At 29.9% G+C, this 24,408-nt stretch overlaps 1 protein-coding gene across 1 annotated transcript in view; it reads left to right on the top strand.

The window, feature by feature from the left end:
- LOC115223644 overlaps positions 1-24,408 on the top strand; it is a 207,068-nt gene that overhangs the window by 133,355 nt on the left and 49,305 nt on the right. Inside the window, exons 50-60 of the mRNA XM_036512623.1 lie at positions 1,302-1,328; positions 1,823-2,392; positions 4,770-4,811; positions 7,798-7,824; positions 10,914-11,474; positions 13,552-13,584; positions 14,131-14,697; positions 15,459-15,488; positions 16,662-16,694; positions 17,003-17,572; positions 18,625-19,194. Of these exons, the coding sequence (XP_036368516.1) occupies positions 1,302-1,328; positions 1,823-2,392; positions 4,770-4,811; positions 7,798-7,824; positions 10,914-11,474; positions 13,552-13,584; positions 14,131-14,697; positions 15,459-15,488; positions 16,662-16,694; positions 17,003-17,572; positions 18,625-19,194 (3,030 nt within the window). The remainder of the gene's footprint in view (positions 1-1,301; positions 1,329-1,822; positions 2,393-4,769; positions 4,812-7,797; positions 7,825-10,913; positions 11,475-13,551; positions 13,585-14,130; positions 14,698-15,458; positions 15,489-16,661; positions 16,695-17,002; positions 17,573-18,624; positions 19,195-24,408) is intronic.

Below are 24,408 nucleotides of genomic sequence, written 5' to 3'. Positions count from 1 at the left end.
CTGTAAGTTTGATCAGAATTGTCTACATTGCTTCTTTAGAGCAACAAAACTACAAATGGCTTGGGGTTGTCTACATGATGTGAGATAACTGTTCACCTAAATATCCCATGATTGGGTTATATATAGTAAACTGCTGTTTCTTCTTGCTATGGACAAGTTTTCCTCCTTCCCACACGAAATTGACTGATGATGTTTATTTCCTCCATGGTTGTCGTTTCTTGTGTCTCTTTCTCTTTCATAGCGTGAGTGTCATAAGCAATTTGTCATAGTGCTATATTTGTCTCCCTTGGATAAGTTGTTTTACACCCTGAGAATATGTGCATAGAAGTGTCCCTCTCTCCTACACAGCTGACCTATATGTACTATACAGGAAGAGATATAAAAAAAAATTTCAGTTTCTGTTGGTTTATTCACATGCTGTTCCTGTTCAGAGGTCCCATTTGGCTCAAGCTCCCCAGGGTACTAGTTATACGGCTTTTGATCATTATCCTCTCCTTGGTGGCATGTGTTTGTAAGGGTCATGACAATCTTCACCATGTAATTAGCTTGTGCAACTAACATGTCCTCTGCCCACTTGCATCCTGATTCTGTAGTGATGCACACGTCTGACATGAGTCCCTGTACCAATCTACATCTCACAACTTAGAATTCTTCTACTATAGATGTGAGTGGAAGTTGTTGGAGGTGTCCTAATCTTATGCAAAGGCCAATTGGACATGTTCTATGTGTGTACGTATGATATATAAATATATAGATATATATATATTACATACATGCACACATACAGAGAGAGAGAGAGAGAGAGATACACACATGTATGTGTGTGTTAGATGTATGTATGTATATATATATGTGGTGGATATGTATATTTGTGTGTGTATACATGTATGTATGTGTCTATATGTATACATGTATGTATGTGTCTATATACATACATACATATCTATATATATATATATACACACACACACACAATAAATATTTCTTTATAATTGCAATTCTGAACTTATACACCAGTGAAGCAAACATAAAGTAACTGAATATTTTAAACTAAATTCAGTTTATTAAGTAAAACCTACTCTACATTTTCATGTTGTTCAATCATTAATATCAAATCACAAAACAATTGAAATGATACACATTTTCTCTTTTAGTTTAATTTGTATGTAAATACCAGAATATTTAACATGAAATTTAAGAAATGCATTTTTATTATAATTAATCAATTTCAAAGTGTTGCTAACATATATATACTGCATAAGTCTCAGGTTAAATATTCACACAATACACTTTTTTCACAGTTCCCACAACAATACCTACAACAACTGGTGAGTAATTTTCTCACTAACACTTCAACTTTTACTCTGATTTATTTCTATTTTCGCTGATAACTTTGAATTACTTCTCATTGTTAACCATGATTCTTACTTGGTTCTGAATTATTCTTAGCATATATTTTCATATAACTCATCAGTTTATTGATGTTTCACTAATGACTTCCATAACCAGCAGTTCATTGAAGCTCTTTGGACTTAACAATTTCAATTTCAAATGAAACAATACTCATATAAGAAACAGAAAAATATTAAGACTAGGCCTTTTCTCATAAATTTTAGCATAGCTTTCGCTCCAGAAGATATACAGTATATCTACGTACACTCTAAATTAATAAAAATAATATAATTCTATGTTGTGAAATTCATTTTCAATACAGTAATCAATTGATTTATGATATTTAATCTTTTTTTAAATAGCTCTCTATATTCACTGAATTCCACATATCATATTGACAATATTCTTGTAACTTTGTACTTTTTAACAGCTGAATATATAGCAGTTCCTTCTGACATAGTTTTCATGGTGGATTCATCTACAAGTGTGAGTAGACAAAACTTCAAGAAAGTTCTCGATTTTATCAAGCATTTTTTGGCTGATGCTGACATTGAAAACGACGTTGTCCATGTTGGAATAGCAACATACAGCACGAATGTTTTTATTCAATTCAACCTCAATGCTTATACTACAAAAGAAGATATATTCAATGCAATTGATAATATTCCTTACCGTTATGGCAGCACAAATATAGCTCATGCATTTCGTACAATGCGAACAAGAATGTTTACACCTGAGAATGGAGACAGACCCGAAGCTCGAAACATTGCATTCCTCATCACAGATGGTGTTTCTAATATTGAACACTATCAGACAATTCCCCAGGCAAAATTGGCCCATGATGCTAACATCCATGTTTATGCTATTGGTATTGGCTTATATGACACAAAAGAACTTGAAGGACTTTCATCAAAACCCTCTCAGGAAAATACTTTCATTTTACAAGATTTTAATGAATTAGATTTTCTTAAAAATGACCTGTTTGAACAGATATATCCAGGTAAGAAGAAATATTTTTGTCTTTGCTATTTGGCTTGCTTCTTATTTAGTATATAAGCTTTTAGTAGAGCACGTTAGTTAGAAATTTATTTAGAGAATAACAACTAAACTACTATATCATTTTTATTTATGTTTAAAAGCCAAATGTTTTCCTCATTGCTCTTTAAAATATGATAATAAACTACATTATTTACATTTGACGGATATAGAACTGTATGATAATAAACTCATCAATTCTTTCAATTCTCATTAGTATTGTAAATATAAAGCTATAATATTGTTATAATGAGGCTTGCTATTACAATATTATTTACTTAATACTCACAATCACCATTACATTTGCCAATATTAAATGTTTCATAATCCCTTATACTACTGTTATGATTATATTGCTGTAATATAGCTATTCAATATTGGTTATATTCAACATTACCACCAAAATTATCAATATTATTGTAACATAAAGTTACTTTTGTATGAATTTCAAAAAATACAGTGTCACCTCAAGCAGTATCACTATTAATCTTTCATCATCTCATCTACATAATTCAGTGATTTTACTTAATTACTACATATGAAATTTTCCATTGCTCTGTCTCTACTACAATTATCTTCCCCCTAGCAGTTTATGCACTTTTTTGTTGTGTAAATTTCATTAATGTGCATCACATATTGCTGTATCAGTTCCATAATGTTTGAAGCCCAAATTTCCTTTATTGAGCTTTTCTCATAGATTCCTGTTGCAAATCCAACAGCTTAATCTTAACCTGTTGAATTATTACCACCCACAATTCACGGCCTTACAGTGTTGCACTTCATATATTCTGTTTTATATGATGAAAAAAAATCATTTGTTTTAAACAAAAGTAGCATTTATCTGAAAGTATTCAATTTTTTTCACATCTTGTACAAAATCCATTAAAAATGTTAATGTCTGTCACTTATTACAACATCTTATTGTGGACTAGCAGCCAAATCTCCCACAAATTACATTCTATCTTCTTAAAGAAAAGAAACTCACACAGATAATTCCCTATAAAAATGAAATAGTTATGGTTGGATAGGTCTATTTGATCAGGGTTGAACTACAACTAAACAGCATCAATAAACAATTTGTTAGTTACCAAAGAACTGTAATATTAGTCTATAACTTCAATATATGCTTGTTATGATTTCATGTTAAATCTGTTTATTTTCGAAATTTATTGATGACAACATTTAATTCTAAGTCCTACATTTATAAAGCCTTTCTGTAATTTCTGCCAGTGTTAGCAGTATGAATTATATGTCTGACAGTAATAATGTAAATTGTAAAGCACCAATCCAGCACAGCTTTATTATTTTGAAATGCACCATATTCACCAATTTACTGTATAGTATTATTGTAGTGAAATTAAATGTACTAATAGCAGTTTTAGTATAATAATATGTATTAGTATATATTTGCTTTACTTTTGCTAATTGTGTATATAGTAGAAATGTTTTTAGACCACAGAATTATAAAAGAATGTTTGAGATATGGTTCTTCTAATATACTAATCAATTCCATCTTCCTGATCTCAAGAGAAGGATGAGAAACAGAAAATATTTCATCATGAGATTAGACATCTTCCAGTTATTTGTGGTTATGTTTTTGACTGAACTAGTCAACAGTTAAAAAGCATTGAGCTGCTATATAATGAAAAATATAAAATATATGGAGAAAAAATTGTGAGGTCATGTGGGCAATAGTAGAATAAGGAGAGTGACATCGTTTCAACCTGTAATGAAAACCCAACCTGAGTAAATCATGTATATCATGAATTATTTACTTTTGTTATATGAGTGTATTTGAAGTAGATTTAGTTTATTATATTCAATGATTTTGCTTTCCTTTTACACTGTATTACAAAAAATCTTCTCAGTTGCAGACTAATATAGCATATTAAAATGTACAAATAATTCTCCATTTAATTTGAATAACAAACAATACAAAGTATTAAAAAATATCTTACTCAAAAATATTAAAAAATTAATTTCTCTTAATTGCCTAGTTTTATTGTAAAGTGTAAAATATGATTAGTCTAAAATATGCATATAGATTTATGAAAATAGAATTTTCTGGGAATATATTTCAACATCTTACAAATGTAATATTGAAAATAGTGTTTTAATGAATGATAATATAACTTAAGTTGTAACAGATTAGAAAATATTTGTCAAAGGTAATGCTATCACATACATTTCAAATCAAATGTAAATTTTAAAACTGGCCTGATTTCATCAGCTTTAGTTTAACAAAGAAACTTTTCTTAATTCTAATATATCCTTGTATAATAAGTAATTAAATGCATCAATGTGTGATCAACTGATTGGTAAAATGGTAATCTTGGTTACAGAAATTCCAACTACACCTCCAACAACTCCTGTTCCAACAACTGGTAAGTTGTCCACATAAATACTCATTTTAAGATGTAATTAAAACCTTCTACCAGATAATATCCTAATCAAGAACTATCTTTTCACTTTGCCTCAATCATTATTTAATAACAATGCAGCAGCGCTAAGTATTTCTTGAAGTGAAACCTGCATTTTTTTTTAGTTATGAAAAATAAAGTAAAATTTATGATATTGTTTAACCTTTTATCATATGGCATGGCCCTGTATTCTGAGAACATTCAAAAATAATTTTTGATTAACTGGATAGTGTAAAACAAGAACTATATATTTGAATTTATTCACAGTGAATGTTATCTTCTATCAATTTCTTTGGTGTTTATCAAGATTTATTTTATGCATGAAGAAAAAGGCCAGAGAAGAAAGTCTTTAATTCAAAAATTAAACCACTAGTGACTTCATAGGCTTTTTAAAGATTTACTAGAACTTGAAAATACTTTAGCTTTTTTTAATTCCATTATATGTAAGTACTTGTTATTTGAGTAACATACTTTAGAGAATTATTTTATATTACATGTTTATTAACAACCAATCTATTTTAAACAGACAATATGTACATTATACATTATTTAATTATTGAAAATACAACTCAAAATATATTCTCCGTTAATCCTTTTTTAGATATTACTGAAATTGTTTACTTCATTGTTTTATAGATTTCATTCCTTTTTACCTCTAGCTTTTAATCGAAATCACAAGAGTAATAATTTTGAAGCATAAATTCTTTCATATAGTATTAGACATATACCTGACTCAGTTCTGTGTAAAGTATTTGAAATGTCCTCCAATAAGGTATTTATTCCAATGACTATAAAAGATAGATGTGCACAACTTCATAGAATAAAGAAATAAGCAATACAGTTGATCAAATTATAAATGACAATCTTTGATGTCACCAAATTTATTTTTGGTGTATAATGATATTTTAGCTTGCCCTATTAAAATTACATTTAAACTCTTACTTGACAAACTTCAAAAGCTATGTCTCTAATTTGATATTTTTATTTCACCATTTTCAATAGAACTCATGAATTAATCATTTATGCTCTTCAAACCCTTTGTCAAAGTTAGTATAGAGATGCTTTCCTTGGTACCATGTTCATTATTTTAAAATTTGTACTGAACCATTAATTTGAAATAGATTGTTAACGTCTCTTATAACCAGAAACTAAATACTACATCAAAAAGGAAAAACTGATTGAAGAGTTCACACATGGGCAATATAATTAGATAAGAGAGTAGAGACGTCATTCCCTCTACTCTAATAAAGGATTTCATATGATATTCATTAAGCATTTTTTATGTGCTATTCATTAAGTATATTATGCTTTTACTGCAGTTTATACATTCACTGTAAGTGATAATAAATTATCAAATTGCATTGAAAACTATTTTCTATTTTTACTTTTTATTCTACCAGAGATAGTTAATTTTAACCATAATACTGTACAAATTATACTGATTTGTCTGATTCAGTATTTGTGGATTGCTAAACTTGTTTTCTTATTGGAAATTAGTGTTTAAAGAAATTCAAGTAATTATAAATGAAGAAAAATATAAAAACATAGATCCCTGACATTTCAAATATATAATGAAAAACATAGAAGATGCAATGTAAGAAAATAAGATAAAATCAAGGAATTTCATTGACTAAAATTTGAAAGTAAAATATGTAGGCATTGTCCATAATTCAAGCATTTTCAGTATATTCAGAATACAATTTCAATATTTATCTTGGTTTCTATATCTTATTTCCAAAGCTTTCTTCTCTAGTTTGGAAAACATTTATATTTTAATGAATTTATTGGTTAAACATGGATATTAAACTACTAATATATGAAAATTAAATTATTTAGAAATACTATGCATGGATATAAAATACCATAGAAAGATATTAGATGTTTTGCATGATTATCAAGTGCGCAATGCGACTTACTAACACCTCGTTTTTTCTTTTCCTAAACTACCAGCCTGCAGAGCATCTCATGCTGATATTGTTCTTCTCTTGGATTCTTCAAGTAGTGTCAGTGCAAAAGATTTTAAGAAAATGCTCACGTTTGCAAAACACTTTTTGTCTGATGCAAATGTTGATTCAGGTGGTGTGCGTGTTGGTATTCTAGTTTATAGCACTCATGTGCATGTTCAGTTTCACCTGAAGCAATATTCAACCAAAAGTGCACTTTTTACTGCTATAGATGATGTTGAATATAGATATGGAGACACTAATACTGCAGCAGCTCTGCGAATCATGAGAACTAAAATGTTCACACCTGAAAATGGAGATAGAGAAGATGCACCTAACATAGCCCTTGTACTTACTGATGGGGTTTCTAATATTGAACCAAAATATACTATAATAGAGGCTTTGCGCGCGCATTCAGCAGGAATTCATATTTATGCAATTGGTATCCGTTTAACTGAACAAACAGAATTACAAAATATAGCATCGAAACCAGCTTCAGAAAACAGTTTTAGAGTTGATGATTTCAATGAGCTTGTTAAAATAAAAGAAGAGGTGTTTTCCAAATTCTGTTCTGGTAAGTTTTATTACCAAAAACATTATGGATAAATGTGTGTGTAAATTATAAAGACAATTAAGAGGAGAAATACAACACTTAAAGATCAATTTCTTGAAAGAGTTTCTTTACATATATTTTTACTCAAGTGCACACCATCTTATGTTAAGGACAAATATACATAACAAAATCAGCAGTCTTCTTAATCCTGCATTTCTTCTGAAACATATTTTTGATATGTTCTGTCATCATCTCACCTGACTGAGTCATTTTCTTCTTTGAAAACAAAAATGTAATCAATAAAAGCTAACATATATCCATATGTATAATTTATAATTTGTTTTTAATTATCTCACATTATCTAACTATTAATTCTAAAGTTTAACAAATTTTATCTTATGTAATTATGTCTAAATACTTATAAATTTTGTGCTGAATTTTCTTTTCCCCATAGAACCTCCAACAACACCAGCTGAACCAGGTAAGCTGCTTGTTTGTTACAATATTATATATATTCCATTATTGTGTTAATGTTAAAACATCTTACTTCAAATTGCCTCCAATATTTTATACAACTACAATGTTTGTATAGGGTAATGTTTCTATTCCATAAAATAATGTATTTTGGGAATATACTTACACTCATTTTGTGTGTGTGTGTATACATATATATAGAGAGATAGATAGATAGATAGATAGATCTATCTACCAAACCATTCATCTATCTATTTGTGTGTGTGAGTGTGAGTATATACATATACATACATCAATATATATGTACATATATATATATATATATATATATATATATATATAAAATATTAGGGAATAAATCCAAACTTACAGGGAAAAATCAGATTTAGGATTAAATCCAATTTTATAGTATAAATATATTATATTATATTATATTAAATTAGAGATAAAACCACTATTAGGCAAATCAAACAATGAAAAACATAAGCCAATACATAAAATTAATTAATTTATATTATTTTAGATATATATCAAAAGTATTAAAAGTTTAATAAAAGATAAAGAGTAAAACACTACGATCGTTTCATGGCTGTACAATTTGTGATAATTCGAGTTATGGTTACAGTCAATCTTCAGGTTAATTGAAATATCTAAAATATAATCAGAAATATTTAATACATATATATATATATATATATATATACCCATGCTAGCATGGAAAGCGGACGTTAAATGATGATGATGATGATATCGTCATCATTTAATATCCGTTTTCCATGCTGACATGGGGTGGATGGCTTGACAGAAACTAGCAAGGTCAGGGGTCATACCAGGATTCATTGTCTGTTTTAGCTTATTTTCTACAGCTGGATGCCCTTTGTAATCTCAATCATAGTCATCTAGACTTAAACTCTTCTATTATGCTGAGATGACTATAATGAAAGGAAAAGGACTAAAGACTAATTTTTGGTGTACCTCTGTCTTCATGCTGAAATTACCATTATACTCATTAGTAACTCTCACAGTAATGACTTCATTTCTGTACATACATGGCATATACAACTCTCACAAACCATTTACCTACTCAAAGTGTCCTCAGTAATCACCAGATCACAGAGCTTGGATCCCTGTTGAAGGCATTGTCTTGGTCAGGGGTTTCCAATGTAGTCGATATCAACCTGTGAGGGTCAATAGGACTATTCAAGGGTTGATAAATGCACATTTACTTAATTATTATTTATTTATTTTCTTGTACATGCCTGTGGGTCGATGAGGGGATCAAAGATTTTATGAAGGGGTTGATGGTCTATAAAAGTTTGGGGACCCCTGATCTAGGTCAACAAAACTAAGTATAGGGTCTTGTTCCTGGTGAGATATTTCCTCTTTACCTGTCTCAGTTGAAAGTTGGCATTAATGGTATTTTTTGAACCAAACTCAACTGCTTCACATCTGTGTTAATTTTCCAACTAATCAGTTGCAATATAATTTGTTTGGTAATTTTCATAGCCTGCAAGTTTAATACCTCTGTAGTTTCCTGTGTCACCTTCGCTCTTATAACCATTGACAATAATGCTACTATGCCAGTCAATTATACTATATGATTTTCTATATGGGTGTCCTGCCTGTATCCCACGCCACCAAATATTTAAATCTCACCAATGATTCCTGATGGACCAGATGCCTTCACTGCCTTCTTATTCTTAATCATTTTATCTCTGTACTACTGTCAAGTTAGAAATGGTCTGCAGAAGAGTTTCATAATACGGTCTTATTTCTCTATCCTGTTGTCGAATGTCAGCCTAAGCTCAATTATCTTATTGCACACCCTGGCTACTTCAGTTACTGTATCTATCCATTTCTTTGCTGGCAATATGATTACTCTATGCACCTCATCTCTTACCAATCTAGGAGAATTTGTTTCTGTGTTTCTTGCCATGAGTAGATCTGGCTGAGGCTCACAACATACATTACACACCTGTTTGCATAAATTCCACTTTTCATTGTAATTTTGGCATCATTTCTTCATTCTTAACATTGTCCTACTCCACTTACATTTTATATTGATTGCTCCACCCCCCACTACTTCTTCCCACTAAATCACTTTGTGTTGACTTGCCCTTGTTGCTATACATCTCTCACTCTCCCCTGCTCTATATCAGTCTCTCCCTCACACTCTTACATCCTACCAACCCATATGCAATCTCTCTTTCTCTCAACCTCACATGTCTGCTGTATTATGAGTACTATTCTGCAGTTCTTACCTCTTCTGTACTGTCAGTCAGCACATTCTCTCTTCTGCTATCCTCCAACTCATATGTATCACCAATCGCCCTTCTACCCTTGTCCAGCAATTCACAACATTTATCTCTCTACCTTACTCAATCTCTACAGTCATCACACACTCTCACTCATATTTGTCTTTGATATCCCCACCTCCACTCCAACTCTTGTGCATCCTTATCCTGTCTCTAACCATTCATCACTTTTCTCATAAACTCTTTCAACCTCTGCCCACCCACCTTACCTCTTCTATTACCAGTGCCAATCCAGACACATCACCAGCATCTTTGTCTCTTTTTCCAGTTTCATCCTGACTACTCCCACCTACGCTTGTATAATGTGAGAAGCCATGTAGCTCTTCTACAGCCAAACTTTGTTCTGCCCACTTCTTTCACACTAACTTCTCAGCTACTCATATAATGCTGCCTCCTTTTCTACTCTAATCTCACTCATTCAAAGAGAATTTGCATTTTGGAAGCTATATGGTAGGTTCACAAGTGCTGGTTTATGAACAACACACCCAGTATATTCTGTACAGTGGTTGGCATTTGAAGGGTATCTGGCTGTAGAAACTCAAAACAAAGTAACCATTTGAGTATGACAAAGTCCTCGCTGCCTCAAATTCTGTCAAACTTCCTGTAAATATATATATATATATATATATATATATATATATACACACACACACACACACATATGTGCACACACACTCACATATTTTAAAGATATAAATACCTATATTAAATATTATCATTTTGTTGTGTATATTATGTTTCATATATGTATATAACTAATCCTGATTTATTTATTATATAGAATTTGCTCCCTCTGACATAATATTCTTGCTGGATACATCAACAAGTGTAAATGAAGGAAATTTCAAGAAAGTTCTAACATTTGTGAAAGACTTTTTAGCTGAAGCACACTTTGGGCCTGATGGCATACGTATTGGTATAGTTACTTACAGTACAAGCATTAATGTGCAATTTTACTTAAATACATATGAAACAAAAGAGGAAATCCTTGAAGCTATTGATAACATACCATACACATACGGAAGCACAAACACTGCTGGTGGTTTAGAGACCATAAGGAAAGTAATGTTCCAGAAAGAACGTGGCGACAGAGAAGATGCAAAGAATATAGCTATAGTGGTTACAGATGGAGTTTCCAATGTTAATGCTTATCGTACAGTTGATGAAGCAGCTCTAGTTAAAAAAGAAAATATTCACATTTATGCCATTGGTGTGGGTCTGGTGGAACTTAGTGAGCTGCACCAAATAGTATCTGAACCCGCGGAAGAAAATACATTCCTTGCTCAAAACTTTGATGAACTTCAAGGCTTAAAGGAGTTGGTGTTTACTGAATTTCAGCCAGGTATGTTTAAATTACTTTATAAAATACACCTTTTTCTTGTCACTAAGTATGGGAGGGCAGGGGTTACGAATCAGTATCAATAACCATTTTACTATGTTACACAGTAAATCTATTTTATAGGAACACTTCTTCAAAATAATTTTCTTACTTAAATGAGAATAATAACTATTATATATTTAAATAATGATGTAAATCTCAGTGTAACATATAATTAAAGAGTAATTTTTAAGTAACTAACAGATGAACAATCTCATATAATTATCTAACAATCATTTATTTATTCCAACCTTTAGGATATACAGGTCAAGAGTTTATATGATATTACAATATTACTACATACATGGATAAATAAACCACAGTAACATAGATTAAAGTAATTTTTGAAATGTTAAAATCATTTTAAAACATGAATTTCAAACCAACTTTACATAGTTTTCTGAACCGGCCATTGAATTAAAAATAACACAGGATTTAATAATATAATTCTTAAAATGTACATAGAGTAAAACAAATTGTCTTAGCTATTTATTCAGTAATTTTCAGTTGAAAAGGATACATCTTGATATCAAATGATGAAGCAATCCATTAATTTTCAAATATTTCATCATCCCACCATTCACCACTGCATCACTACATTTATCTGTTCACTCATCTCATTAACTGATCGACAAAATTAATTTGTTGCTGAAATCTGAATACTATGGCTAGAATTCCAACTGTAGAAAACACCAGCTTATCCACACTCCCATTACGAGCCTTTGTATCTTACTATTAAAATCTTCATAAGCTATATTATTTTCTCTGCATGAAACCTACATTAAAATGTAAAATCAAGGCATACACTGTTTTTGATATGTTATCTTCTTTATATATTTGAGGTTTCTTTATAACACATTTATAAAATATTCATTGAATAAGGTTGATTAAAATAATATTTCATAAAACATGCATTGACTGCAGTAATCTAAGTGTACTGTTTTTACTAATAGAATTGTTGTCTAGACCTGCATAGCTTGGACAGCATAAAGAATAATATTGCTTTAACTTTTAGATAGTGCAGAGAGCAGTAAACAAGGAATTACATAAAGAAACATTTGAAATATTTCTGTTTTTAACTAGAAATCCTGAAAATATGATAAAATAGGAATTTGTGATTTTGAAATCAACATTCAGTTCTGAACTATATAGAATATCTTATTTCTTTGTACACTTGCTTTGACAAGATATTCCTGATCTATGAATATGGTTTTCAAAATTATAAATCGTAGTATTGCGAATTATAGTGGCTACATGTTACATAACTTTGCTATAAGCAACAACAGAACAAAACTCTTCTCATTAAAATATTTATTATATATTCAAATTTATTTCTTATACTGCATTACATCTTAAATTCTTTCTGCGGTAAACTGTAAATAAACAGTTTAGAGAAAATATTGTAAGAAATCTAGGAAAAAGTCTAATTATTATTATAGCCACATTAATTGGTAGTATTCTCTGTTGGATTTTGAAAACTTAAATTTAATTTGTTTATTATTAGTTTCATTTGAAAGATAGATACTAAGGGTGATTTCAGAATTGACTGAAATGAAAAACATTATATAAACTGAAAACATTTAAAAATATGTCTACAGGACCAGTCTTTATCAATACTATAATCTAGTTATCTCTACACCCATTATTATTAATAATATATAATTCCTATTTGAATGTATTAAGTTTATTTCGTTCATTTTAAGAAAAGGTCATATTTCTACATTTTTAGCCGAGTGCCATGGCATGGTCTTGGCCACAATGGCAAAACAAACACTTTTAGTCACACTTTTCATTAAGTTACAGTTGTATGATGTTAATTTAGTGCAAATTATTTTTCCTTTTCAATTCATTACATTTTCACATCCACAAGCACTTCATATTTTAATTTTATTACAAGTATACATAATTTCACAATAAATGCAAATCATTTGTCAATGCCTCACCCAATGCTACACCAAATCCTGCCTGCATCTTGCATTCTTTCCAATTCATCTACATTGCACCTCATTGAAAAAAAACAAAATTTGTTCTTTCTTCGCAGAACCTACAACAACACCAGTAATTACAACAACGGGTATGTTTTATTGTCTTGATTCCATGATTCATTGAAAATCCTTACACAGACTTTCATGCTGCACTGTATGAAGTCAGTTTATAAAAGCTACAAAATATTACAAACAAACATCCTAAATACAAGCATCTGTAATTATACTTCCACTTATTTAAACCGAATCAAATATGAAGATGCTAAGTTTCAACACACTTCTAATTTAAGTAGCTTATTTTTTAAAAACTCCATACACATTTTAGCTTTTGCTAAAGTCAAAATAATATGCATTGTGTTAAAATGTAGAGCAATTTATTTAAAAACTTTAGTGATGGTAATGATGTTATATAATCTTCATGTGAGTATATTAGCCTTTATATATGAAATGATGCCTATCTCTTTGTATCTAATAACATTGTTTTAAAAACTGTATACTTATAAATTCTTGTTATTTATTTGTTAATGAATCTTTTAAACTTATTTTACTTTTTATTTCAAATGTCATGTGAGACCAAACATTTACATACTTGTACAAATTATGCTTTTTTTTTTTTTTCATCCTTGCGCATATAGAGTGCAGCGCTGCATCATATGATCTTGCCTTCCTTCTTGATTCTTCAACGAGTGTAAGTGAAAGGAATTTCAAGAGGGTTCTTACATTTGTGAAGGAATTCTTATCTACAGCTGTTATTGGACCTGATGCAATCCATGTCTCAATTGTGACCTTCAGTACCCATGTGCGTATTGAGTTCCTGCTGAACAGGTATACAACTAAAGAAGAAATATTTGAAGCAATTGACAGAATACCTTATAGATATGGCAGTACGAATACAGCTGATGGCTTGAAAACTATCAGAAATGAAATATTTAGAATAGAGAGTGGTGACCGAGCTGAAGCTCAGAACAGACTATTTGTTATAACAGATGGTGTTTCAAACATTAATTCTTTCCGCACAATTGACGAAGCTGAACTGACCAAAAATCAAGATATTCATATTTATGCAATTGGTATTGGTTTGCCAGACTCTAATGAACTTATGAAGATTGCATCAGAACCTGCAGAAGAAAATACATTAATAGTTAGAGAGTTCAATGACCTCAAAGGCTTACAAGCAGAAATGTTTAAAGAAATTTGCCTTGGTAAGTTCCCACTTCTCCTAGAAGTTTGATTTCTGGTATTTTATTTAATTTATTGTATATTAGAAATAAATTCTAAGAAAACATTGAAAATCATATGGAAGTTCTAGTAAATGGAATAATTGTAAAATAAAGTCCCAATGATAATAATACAAAAATTATCTTTGTCAAGAGGGTTGAGTACTGCTTGTGAATAGTTTTTGGGCTCCAAGAATAGTGAAGAAGGTGGAAGGTATCCTGAAACCAGAGACCTTTCCAGAAAGCTTGCAATAGAGTGAATTCTGCTATAAAAAAAAAGAGCCAAGTGGTGGTATTAGATTGAGTAACAGATTAAATCAGCTGCCCATGTAGGTGAGAAAGAGATTTGAAATCAGAGCACATAAGCTAAAACAATTACTTTAACCAATACTAATGATACTACTAGTCAACCGTCCCAAGAATTGTACTTCATTTTATCAGCCCTAGAAAATACCACCAAATCAAATAAAAATTCATTCATCTTTCTGAGGATTATCTGAAAGAAAACAGATTCAGATCATTTAAACTAGTCTTCTCACATTCTTTATCAGAGAGGTTTGGATTCTTTTTACTTTATTTCTACTTACAGGATGTAATGCTTTCACTTGATTAAAAATAATATTTTGAAAGGTGGAAAGTTAAATATAAGCCATCTTTTTGAAGTAAAAATTATTTAAAACTTTTTTCTGGATCCTTTACCATACCATTATGTCATTTACGTTTTTGATGTGGAATTTTTTTTTCAGGAATGCCAACCCGAAAGCCCAGACCTACGGGTAAGAATGATCACCTCAACACACATGAAGTTTTCATTGATTACTCAGCATGACTTTATTTTTTGTTGTTAAACTGCATCTTCTATCATTGAAATTATTTTCTTGTTCCCTATAATTTTAAGATAATATAATCTAATGAACTAAATTAGTATAGTTAAACAAGAGTAAGGTTATCAAAATGAAACAAACTTCCCATTAACTTTTTAAAGAAATGTACATTATTACTAGTATTATTATTTAAAAAATATTAAATGATATATAAGAAGTTTTAGCCATTTTTATACTATCAATGGAATCATTACCCTTATTTTGAAGAAACTTAATTGTTTTTCTACCTGATTATCTTTTCAAATAGAGTTACGAATTAACCTATATGCCTTCTATTTTCAACTTTGATGTTTTGATGCATTAAGTTGGAATTCAGCTTGGTGCAATTTTTTACTTTCCATATCCTTGAAATCATTAATGTGTAACAGTAGTAACATCTATATTGATTCCATTGGTTGCTATCTTCCTTCCCACATGGAACTGTAATGTGCATAAGCATTTAATGTTACTGTATTTTTTTCAATTATTTATTTGATAACCTGTCTCTTGTTATAACATTAAAGAATAATAAAAATTCAAAAATAATTTATATTAACATGTCATTAATAATAATTCTAGGAACATATCAATTGTTTATTGATGTGATGAACCAACCTACTTACAATTTACATACTAATAAGATTGACTATAGTGATTCAGTGTGCTTATATCTAATATAATTATATTATACACTTGAGTCAACTTAATAAATTGCAGAGGTTGTAACAAAGTCGACAACAAATGATATACAACACATGTTATGTCCCCTTACAAATGGTTCCGAAATCCATGAATTATGTCCCTTACAATTGTAACTAATTTTCATTTATATTTTTATCGATTTTCATTCAACCACAGTTATAGACAAATCAACTCTCATATGCTTCAGTAAATTACTACGCGACCACCTGTTTTGATAGAAAAATATTCTCTCTTTTATAGAACTTGATTTCCCAGTTTTTAGAGTGTTTATTCAAGGAACTTTGTAAGTTATGTGGAATATTTAAGAAATATACTCGGATTTGCTGTCTTGTAATACTCCGTTAATGCCTCTTTTAATATAAAAGCTTTATTTCTTTCCTTCAGAACCCCCAACACGACCACCTGTGTCAGTTAGGGGTAAGTTTTATCTAAGAATATTTAATGAATTCAAGAGTGATAAGAATCTAAAAATAACATCATTTTGTTGTTAATTTTGATAATGTAAAAGCTAGTTAGAAATTTTCAAAAATACTGATATTGTATATTTGTGACCAAACTCAATTTTGCCATAGTTAATCTTAAATTTATCTAATCTAAAACATGTAACTTATATATATGCATTCCTCATCAAATTTATAATACTACTTTTTAATTCTCTCATTTTAACCAATACATAAAGTACTGTCCATTTTTATCTTAACAAATATATCCACCTCCTTCTTTAGGACGTTGCAGAGCTGCCAAAGCTGATATTGTATTTGTTCTGGATTCTTCAACTAGTGTCAGCCAGATAAACTTCAAAAATATGCAAAAATTTATGAAAGAATTTTTGACAGATGCCACCATTAGCCTAGAAGCTGTGCGTGTTGGGGCTATTGTGTATAGTACTTCTGTTAACATTCAGTTTCATCTTAGTGATTATTCTAATAAAGAAGATGTTTTTAGAGCTATTGATACTATCCAGTATACCTATGGTAGCACTAATACGGCTGCTGCTCTAAAAGTAATGAGAACTGAAATGTTTGCAGCAGAGAATGGTGACCGGGAAGATGTGAAAAACATAGCTGTCGTTGTAACTGATGGGGTATCTAACATCAATTCTTATAATACTGTCACTGAAGCAGAACTTGCCAAAAATGATGGCATACATATTTATGCTATTGGTGTTGGTCTTAGTGACTCAAGAGAATTAAATCGTATTGCTTCTCATCCGGCGACTGAGAATACATTCGAAGTTCAAGACTTTGATGAATTACATGGAGTAAGAACTAAAGTATTCAAAGAATTTTGCCCAGGTATTTACTGAATCCCCAAACGATTCTTCTTTAATTGTAAGAAGTTATTATTATTGTTTAAAAAAGAATAAGTAAATACTTCAAATATATTCAACTTTATTAAGTATGTTCAGAAATGAATTGTTGTTCAGACTTTAGTTGATTTAGAAGTAATTTTGTAATTTGTTACTTTTCAGCAGTTTTTGATAAATGCATATAGTATTTATCTCTGTGCTGGAATATATAATTATGTTTTGATGTAACAGCTCTAGATTAAACATTAAATCTAGCTTTGTAAACCATATGTAGCAAGTATAGCCATCTCTCTTTATTGGTCTTTTTTTTCTCTCTCCCTCACTTACTCATGAACTTTCGCTCTAATTCTTTCATATTTTGACTTGGAATATAGTTATTTAGCTTTTAAAATTTTGTTTTAAAAGTTGTTCACTTCAGTTTTCAATTTCAAAGCTGTATTTCATTTATAATTAAATAGTGACTTTTGTTATTTTTTGTAATAGAGCTTAATTAATTTCTACTTATTTACTGCAAATGTTTTTGCTTTCATAAATTTTATAAATAGTGGTTAATTAGATCTTTATAAACTTTATTTAATTAATTTATTATCAAATGTTTTCTGGAACATTCTAACTTAGGTATATTTCACTTTAGATCATGTAACCTATACAGAAATACTTTAATTTTACATTTTTGTTTATAAATAGTAACACTCATACACAAATAGGGAATGGTAAAACTAATAAACTTTTCTTCATTCTGTTTATTCCAAATACATTTTTCATTTAGTACTTCTTTACTCTTTCATACACATTGTTTTCTTTTTCTCCTATATTTCTGTTTCTCCTATTCTCTTTCTATTCTTCATCTCCATGCTTTTTACATTTAATATATTATATTTAGATTAAAACATTAATAGAGTATACTATCACATTATCCTATAAGACTATTTTATTATAAACTGAATTTCTACTTTTAATTATCTTAAAACCTTCCTTACCATTTAGTCTTGATACAGTAGTTGACATTTTACAATTTTCCTGTTTATTAATCTTCAGAAAGCTGTATATCGACTAGCACTGACATCGTCTTCCTGATGGATACTTCAACGAGTGTTGAGCAACGGAATTTTAAGAAAATGGTTGCTTTTATTAAAGACTTGTTATCTAACGCTACTATTGATGCTGGATTGATTAGAGTAGGTGTAGCTACCTTTAGTACACAATCTCATATTGAGTTTCATTTAAATGAATATTTCACAAAGAATGAAATATTTAGAGCTTTGGATAAGATCAGGTATAGATATGGAAACACTAATACAGCTGGAGCTCTTCACACAATGAGAGCAGGGATGTTTACTCCTGAACATGGTGACAGAGAAAGTGCCATTGATGTGGCAATTTTGATAACAGACGGAATTTCTAATATGAACACTAACAGAATCAGCATTGAAGCAAAGGCTGCACATAAAAGAGGCATTCAAGTTTATGCCATTGGTATTGGATTGGCTGAGATCTCAGAACTAAAACAGTTTGCATCACAGCCTTCTGAGGATTATACATTTAATGTTCAAGATTTTCATGAGCTTCAAAATTTAAAGGGCAAACTATTTGAATTCTGTGACCTTGGTAAGTTGCAGCGTACGTGATACCACTTAGTATTTTAAGGCATGTATTTCAGTGCACAATATAATGATAGAATATTTATATTTATAGTTTCAGATTAGGATATTTATTTGTTCTATAAACTATAGATTTTAAAATTCTGTTGAATAAGTTACAGATCCTATCAACAGAAAGGGAATTTAATATAGCAGACAAAACTCCCTGAACAAACTCTCACCCATAAAAATATAGAGGCATCTTCTGTTGGAATGTTAATCAAACATTATCTCTGATTAACCACTTCTTAATTAGACAATTCTGCGGCTACACAAACAAATAACAGAAGCCATTTTTAGTCATAAATTCTAATTTGGATTGGATTTTCTCATCTGCTACATAATTAAAACAATCTTCTTGTTGAAGAGTAAAATTATCAAGTTAGATTTTAACATTAAAATCTATTCAAAGTCAGTATCCTTTGAATAACTGGTGTGACCATTTCATAACAAGATTCTCACTTTTGGTTTATGTATTTCTGTTTTGATCAAAAGATTTTCAAGATCATTAACATGAAGTAATTTCAACTAAATTCTTTTTAAAATATGTTTTATATTTACTACTAACATTATGATATGAAACAGTAACTTATTTGTAATTATTTTAAAGATATAGTTAAATAGTTAATTAATTTTTTTTTTTAATGTTTTAAAACAGTTTATGAAATATCATATTTAAAAGTATAATTTTTAAATATATTTTACATTGCAATCTCTAATTATACCACATGTTTATTTATCTTATACAAATCCTTGATTCCACCAAGCACAAGAAACGCACAAGTTATCACTGACGGCTTCTCCTTTCATTAAACACTACATTATCACTATATACACTCTGAAAATCTATTAGCAGGATTTCAGTAACTATTATTGATTTGTCATAAGTTATAATAGAAATGTTCAATTTATTTGGAATTTAACAGCTTACTTTTATAAACTAGGTCATTTATATGTTTATTTTTCAAATAATTCTTATCTAAAAGGTAATTTTTAGATTATAGGAATTTAGGCATTTAACCAAACCAACGTTAAATGTCAATCATTTAAAATCAAATTGAACGTTTCAACACATTACAGGTAAATGTTCTCAGCATTTCTGTTCATTACAATACTTCTGCTTCTTTGCTTCATTTTGTCAATCAACATGCATTGATTTGTACTGTATATCACTGAAAACATCTTCTGCCTTGCATGAAAATATCTTTTGAAATGCATGTTTAAAACAATTGTGCTACTTTTTATATAAGCAAACTAACACATGGTTGATCTCATTGCCATTATTGTTTATTTCAGTACTACCATTAATATAGCTACAACATAGATTATTCTTCTAATTCATCATCATCATTACCGCCACCATCACTGTCAGTTGAAATATATAACATATTCATAATAGAAAACGTGTTTGTTAACCAGTCACGTGTTGAGCTGTTTAACATTTACTTCTGCTTTAGTCATCATAGGAACAAACTGGTTTAGATTGATTATGTGTACACTGGTGTGTGTATTACTGCATGTATTTTAATAAAGCATGTATATATATATATATATATATATATATATTCAAAGCTGAGTCTGCATAAGTTATATAGACTCAGTTTTGGATAAGTGTTATTCCTCTCTGCTTAACAATATTGAGTACATTTTCTCTTCATTGCAATTTATATCAGTGAGATGCCACACTCATCTGTTTATCTACTTATATCATATCCACCCACAGACACATACATATGTATAGTGTGGGTGTGATATTGGAATATTTACATACAGACATATTTATGTACATTATGGTTAGAACAAACATGAACAAATTAACAAACTGAATACTGAATTTTTCAAAACTGTTATAGTTTCTTTGGTTTATGATAGTATTTTAAAATATAATTTTCAATATTATATTTATTTTAAACAAACATAATTGACACATTTTCAAAGATTTATTGATAATCAGCTAAAGGTTTGAAATGCCTGTGAGGGTATATATCTGTGTATACATGTGTGTGAGTAAGTGTTTGCAATAAATCTTACGTAATAATATTTTTACAATCATATTTTATACAGAAATATATATAATCATCTTTTAACATTCATATCTTCATTAGATATTTTAAATATCAAATTTTGGTTGACTATTTTTTTCCAGCTAAGGAACAAATCTTTCATATGATAACCTGTTTGCAATGAAACTACTATTTCAGTAAACCAATTAACTACTCTCCAAATTTAGTCTTGAAGCAATTAACTATCTTCGGCTCAACAATTTCTCTGCTACTCCAATGTCTATAAAAAAAAAGAGTATTCTGCTTTGAATAATTGTTGCAATAATTTTAAATTACATTTATCAAAGACCTCTTGTTGATTCCTAGTAAAATTCTCAAATATCTTTCTTGAGGTTGGTTTGTTCTCAGAATATTTTAATATATATATTATTGTCCATCTTTGATTCTAGGAGTATTGAATACAAATCAAATGGTATACTTCATACTGTTTTATATTTTAATATGTATTTTAGTAGCTCTAAATATATATATATGTGTGTGTATATATATATATATATATATATATATGTATATACATAACATATTTTGCTATCTTTAAATTAGATACAATTTTTTAAAAAATATTCTTTGATGAAAATGTTGATTTGCTTTTAGTTTCAGTTTTGAACTAATGAGCAATGATAATGATTATAAATATGATGTCCATGATAGATTGTTGACATATATTTTGAATTTAAACCTACCTGTGTCCATCATGTCTTTAATTCTACATAAGATGTGCTCTGACAAAACCTTTAATATCATGAATGGTGAGAAAGGAAAGAGAACAAGACAGAGAAGCCAAATATTCAATTTTCATAGCAATACTCCTACTTGTCTGTTGTATTTGATACTATTTCAAATTTAGGATGGTTAGATAAAATATCTATTCATGTTAAATAACTTATTTCACGTTTTATTGCTCTCTCTCTAATCTCTCTAAACACTTTTAATGTTAATCTCTAAACATATCAGTGATAGATATGCCAATACATTTCTTGAATTCAACTGAAGTAAATTCTAAATTGCCTTACAGATAATTCTAAATCATTAAATCCTTATCTTTAGCTTTGATAATTAGACATTGGCACAAGACTAGTAATTCCTTGGAAGGTTGTCAAATACATGAACAAAGTTTATGCTTCTCATGTTTCTTCGAAGATTCATAATATCCCGTATGAATCCTTTTGGGTGAAAAACCTGAATAAATTGAAAGTTATATAAGAATTGTGAAATGGTGTACAATATCTTGTTAAAGGTATTTCTGACTATCATGTCAGTGTGTATGAGCAGCACAATTTGTTCGTAGAAGAAACACTGAGTTATTTATATGTAATCATCTCTTGTAATTGATTAACAAATGCTTTATCATATCTTATGTGCATAGTCCATATTTCACAATAGCCGACCTAATGCCATCCCTAGGAATTTACTAGAATATCATCTTTACAGACGTCCATTTTGAATGCCCCCACTGGGAATTTACTAGAATATTATGTTTACAGAAGTCCATTTTACTATGTAACACCATACCTGTTTTAAGCATTGTTGTGGGACTGTAGATTGACAGCAACTATTAGAGGCTGGTATATTGACCCTTTCAAGTCATGATGTCATCCATTTTCTTATTTAATTTTGGGTATCAAAGATTACATTGGTGAAAGATATGAAATGAAGTTACAGGAATTTGTATCAAATGATATCTTGTATTGTTTTATATCACCATTTTTAATGAAAGCTATCTTTCCAATGTTATACATATTAGAGATTTTAAACATTTTATTTGTTCTTCAATGTATCAGTAATTTGAAATATCCACTACTTTCTTACAGAGCACACACCTGTAATTTCATCTTCTGGTAAGTTTCATACAAACTCCCAATAAACAGTTTAGATAGTTTAGCTTGGGTTCACCAAGGTGTGTATATATGTGTGTATATATATATATATATATATATATATCTTTTATCATTTACTTGTTTCAGTCATTAGACTGTAGCCATGCTGGGGCACCTTGAAGAATTTTTAATTTAAGGAATCTATCTCTGTACTCATTTTGCTGAACCACTAAGTTACTATGACATTAAAACACCAATACCTGTTATCAAGTGGTGGTGGGGAACAAACATAGACACAAACACACACACACACATGTGATGGACTCCTTTCAGTTGCCATCTACCAAATCCACAAGGCTTTGATCAGCCCAAGGCCATAAATAGTAGAAGACACTTACCCAAGGTGCCACTCAGTGGAACTGAACTTGGAACCATGTGGTTGGGAAGCAAGCTTCTTACCACACAGCCACACCTGCACCTATATACATGCATATGATACATATGGATGTATATATGTGTGTGTGTATGTATATGTGTATGTATATACATACATATATATATATATATATATTCACACACACATAGACACACTTAGATAATATATTTTATAAGAAAATATTAAAAGACAATTTTTAGAAAGATGTTGTGTTTCTACATATATTTGTATTATTTTTTTTTGCAATAGATTTCATTAAGTTGAGTTTCTTAGAATATGGGAACTATCTAATTCCCTACCCAAAGCAATGTATTTTTGATATGTAGTTTTCTATAATAGAATAATTTATTATATCTAAATTATCTCTCTACTTTAAATAATATTACTCCAGAAAATTTTGGAATAGCATGTCTGTAATTCAGTTGTATGTAAATGTGTGTGTTTATTGTCATCATTTAACGTTTTTTTCTCCCTGCTGGCGTGGGTTGAATGGTTTGACAGGAGTTAGCAAGGCTGAGAACCATGCCAGGCTCCATTGTCAGTTTTTGCATGGTTTCTACTACTAGACGCTCTTCCTAATGCCAACCAATTTACAGAGTGTACTTTGTGCTTTTCATATGGCACTACCACCAGTAGGATCACCAAGTAACATGCAGGACCCAAAACCCTCAACTGGGTGCAAGGAGTGGTACTGAGTGTGTGATGGCTTTGTGCCAGTTGATGAGAGATTAAAGTATAGAGGGAAGAGAGAGGAGTCTTGTAGTTGGGTAGATACATGGATACCCTTGTTGAAATAGAAAGGAGAATGAGTTAGTGAGTAAGATAAAGAAAGTGAGTAAGTCAGAGAGTAAGAGAAAGCAAGTGTT

The sequence above is a fragment of the Octopus sinensis genome, linkage group LG23, assembly GCF_006345805.1.
Source record: "Octopus sinensis linkage group LG23, ASM634580v1, whole genome shotgun sequence".
Lineage (NCBI taxonomy): Eukaryota > Metazoa > Mollusca > Cephalopoda > Octopoda > Octopodidae > Octopus > Octopus sinensis.
This window is presented reverse-complemented; position numbering and strand designations above follow the sequence as displayed.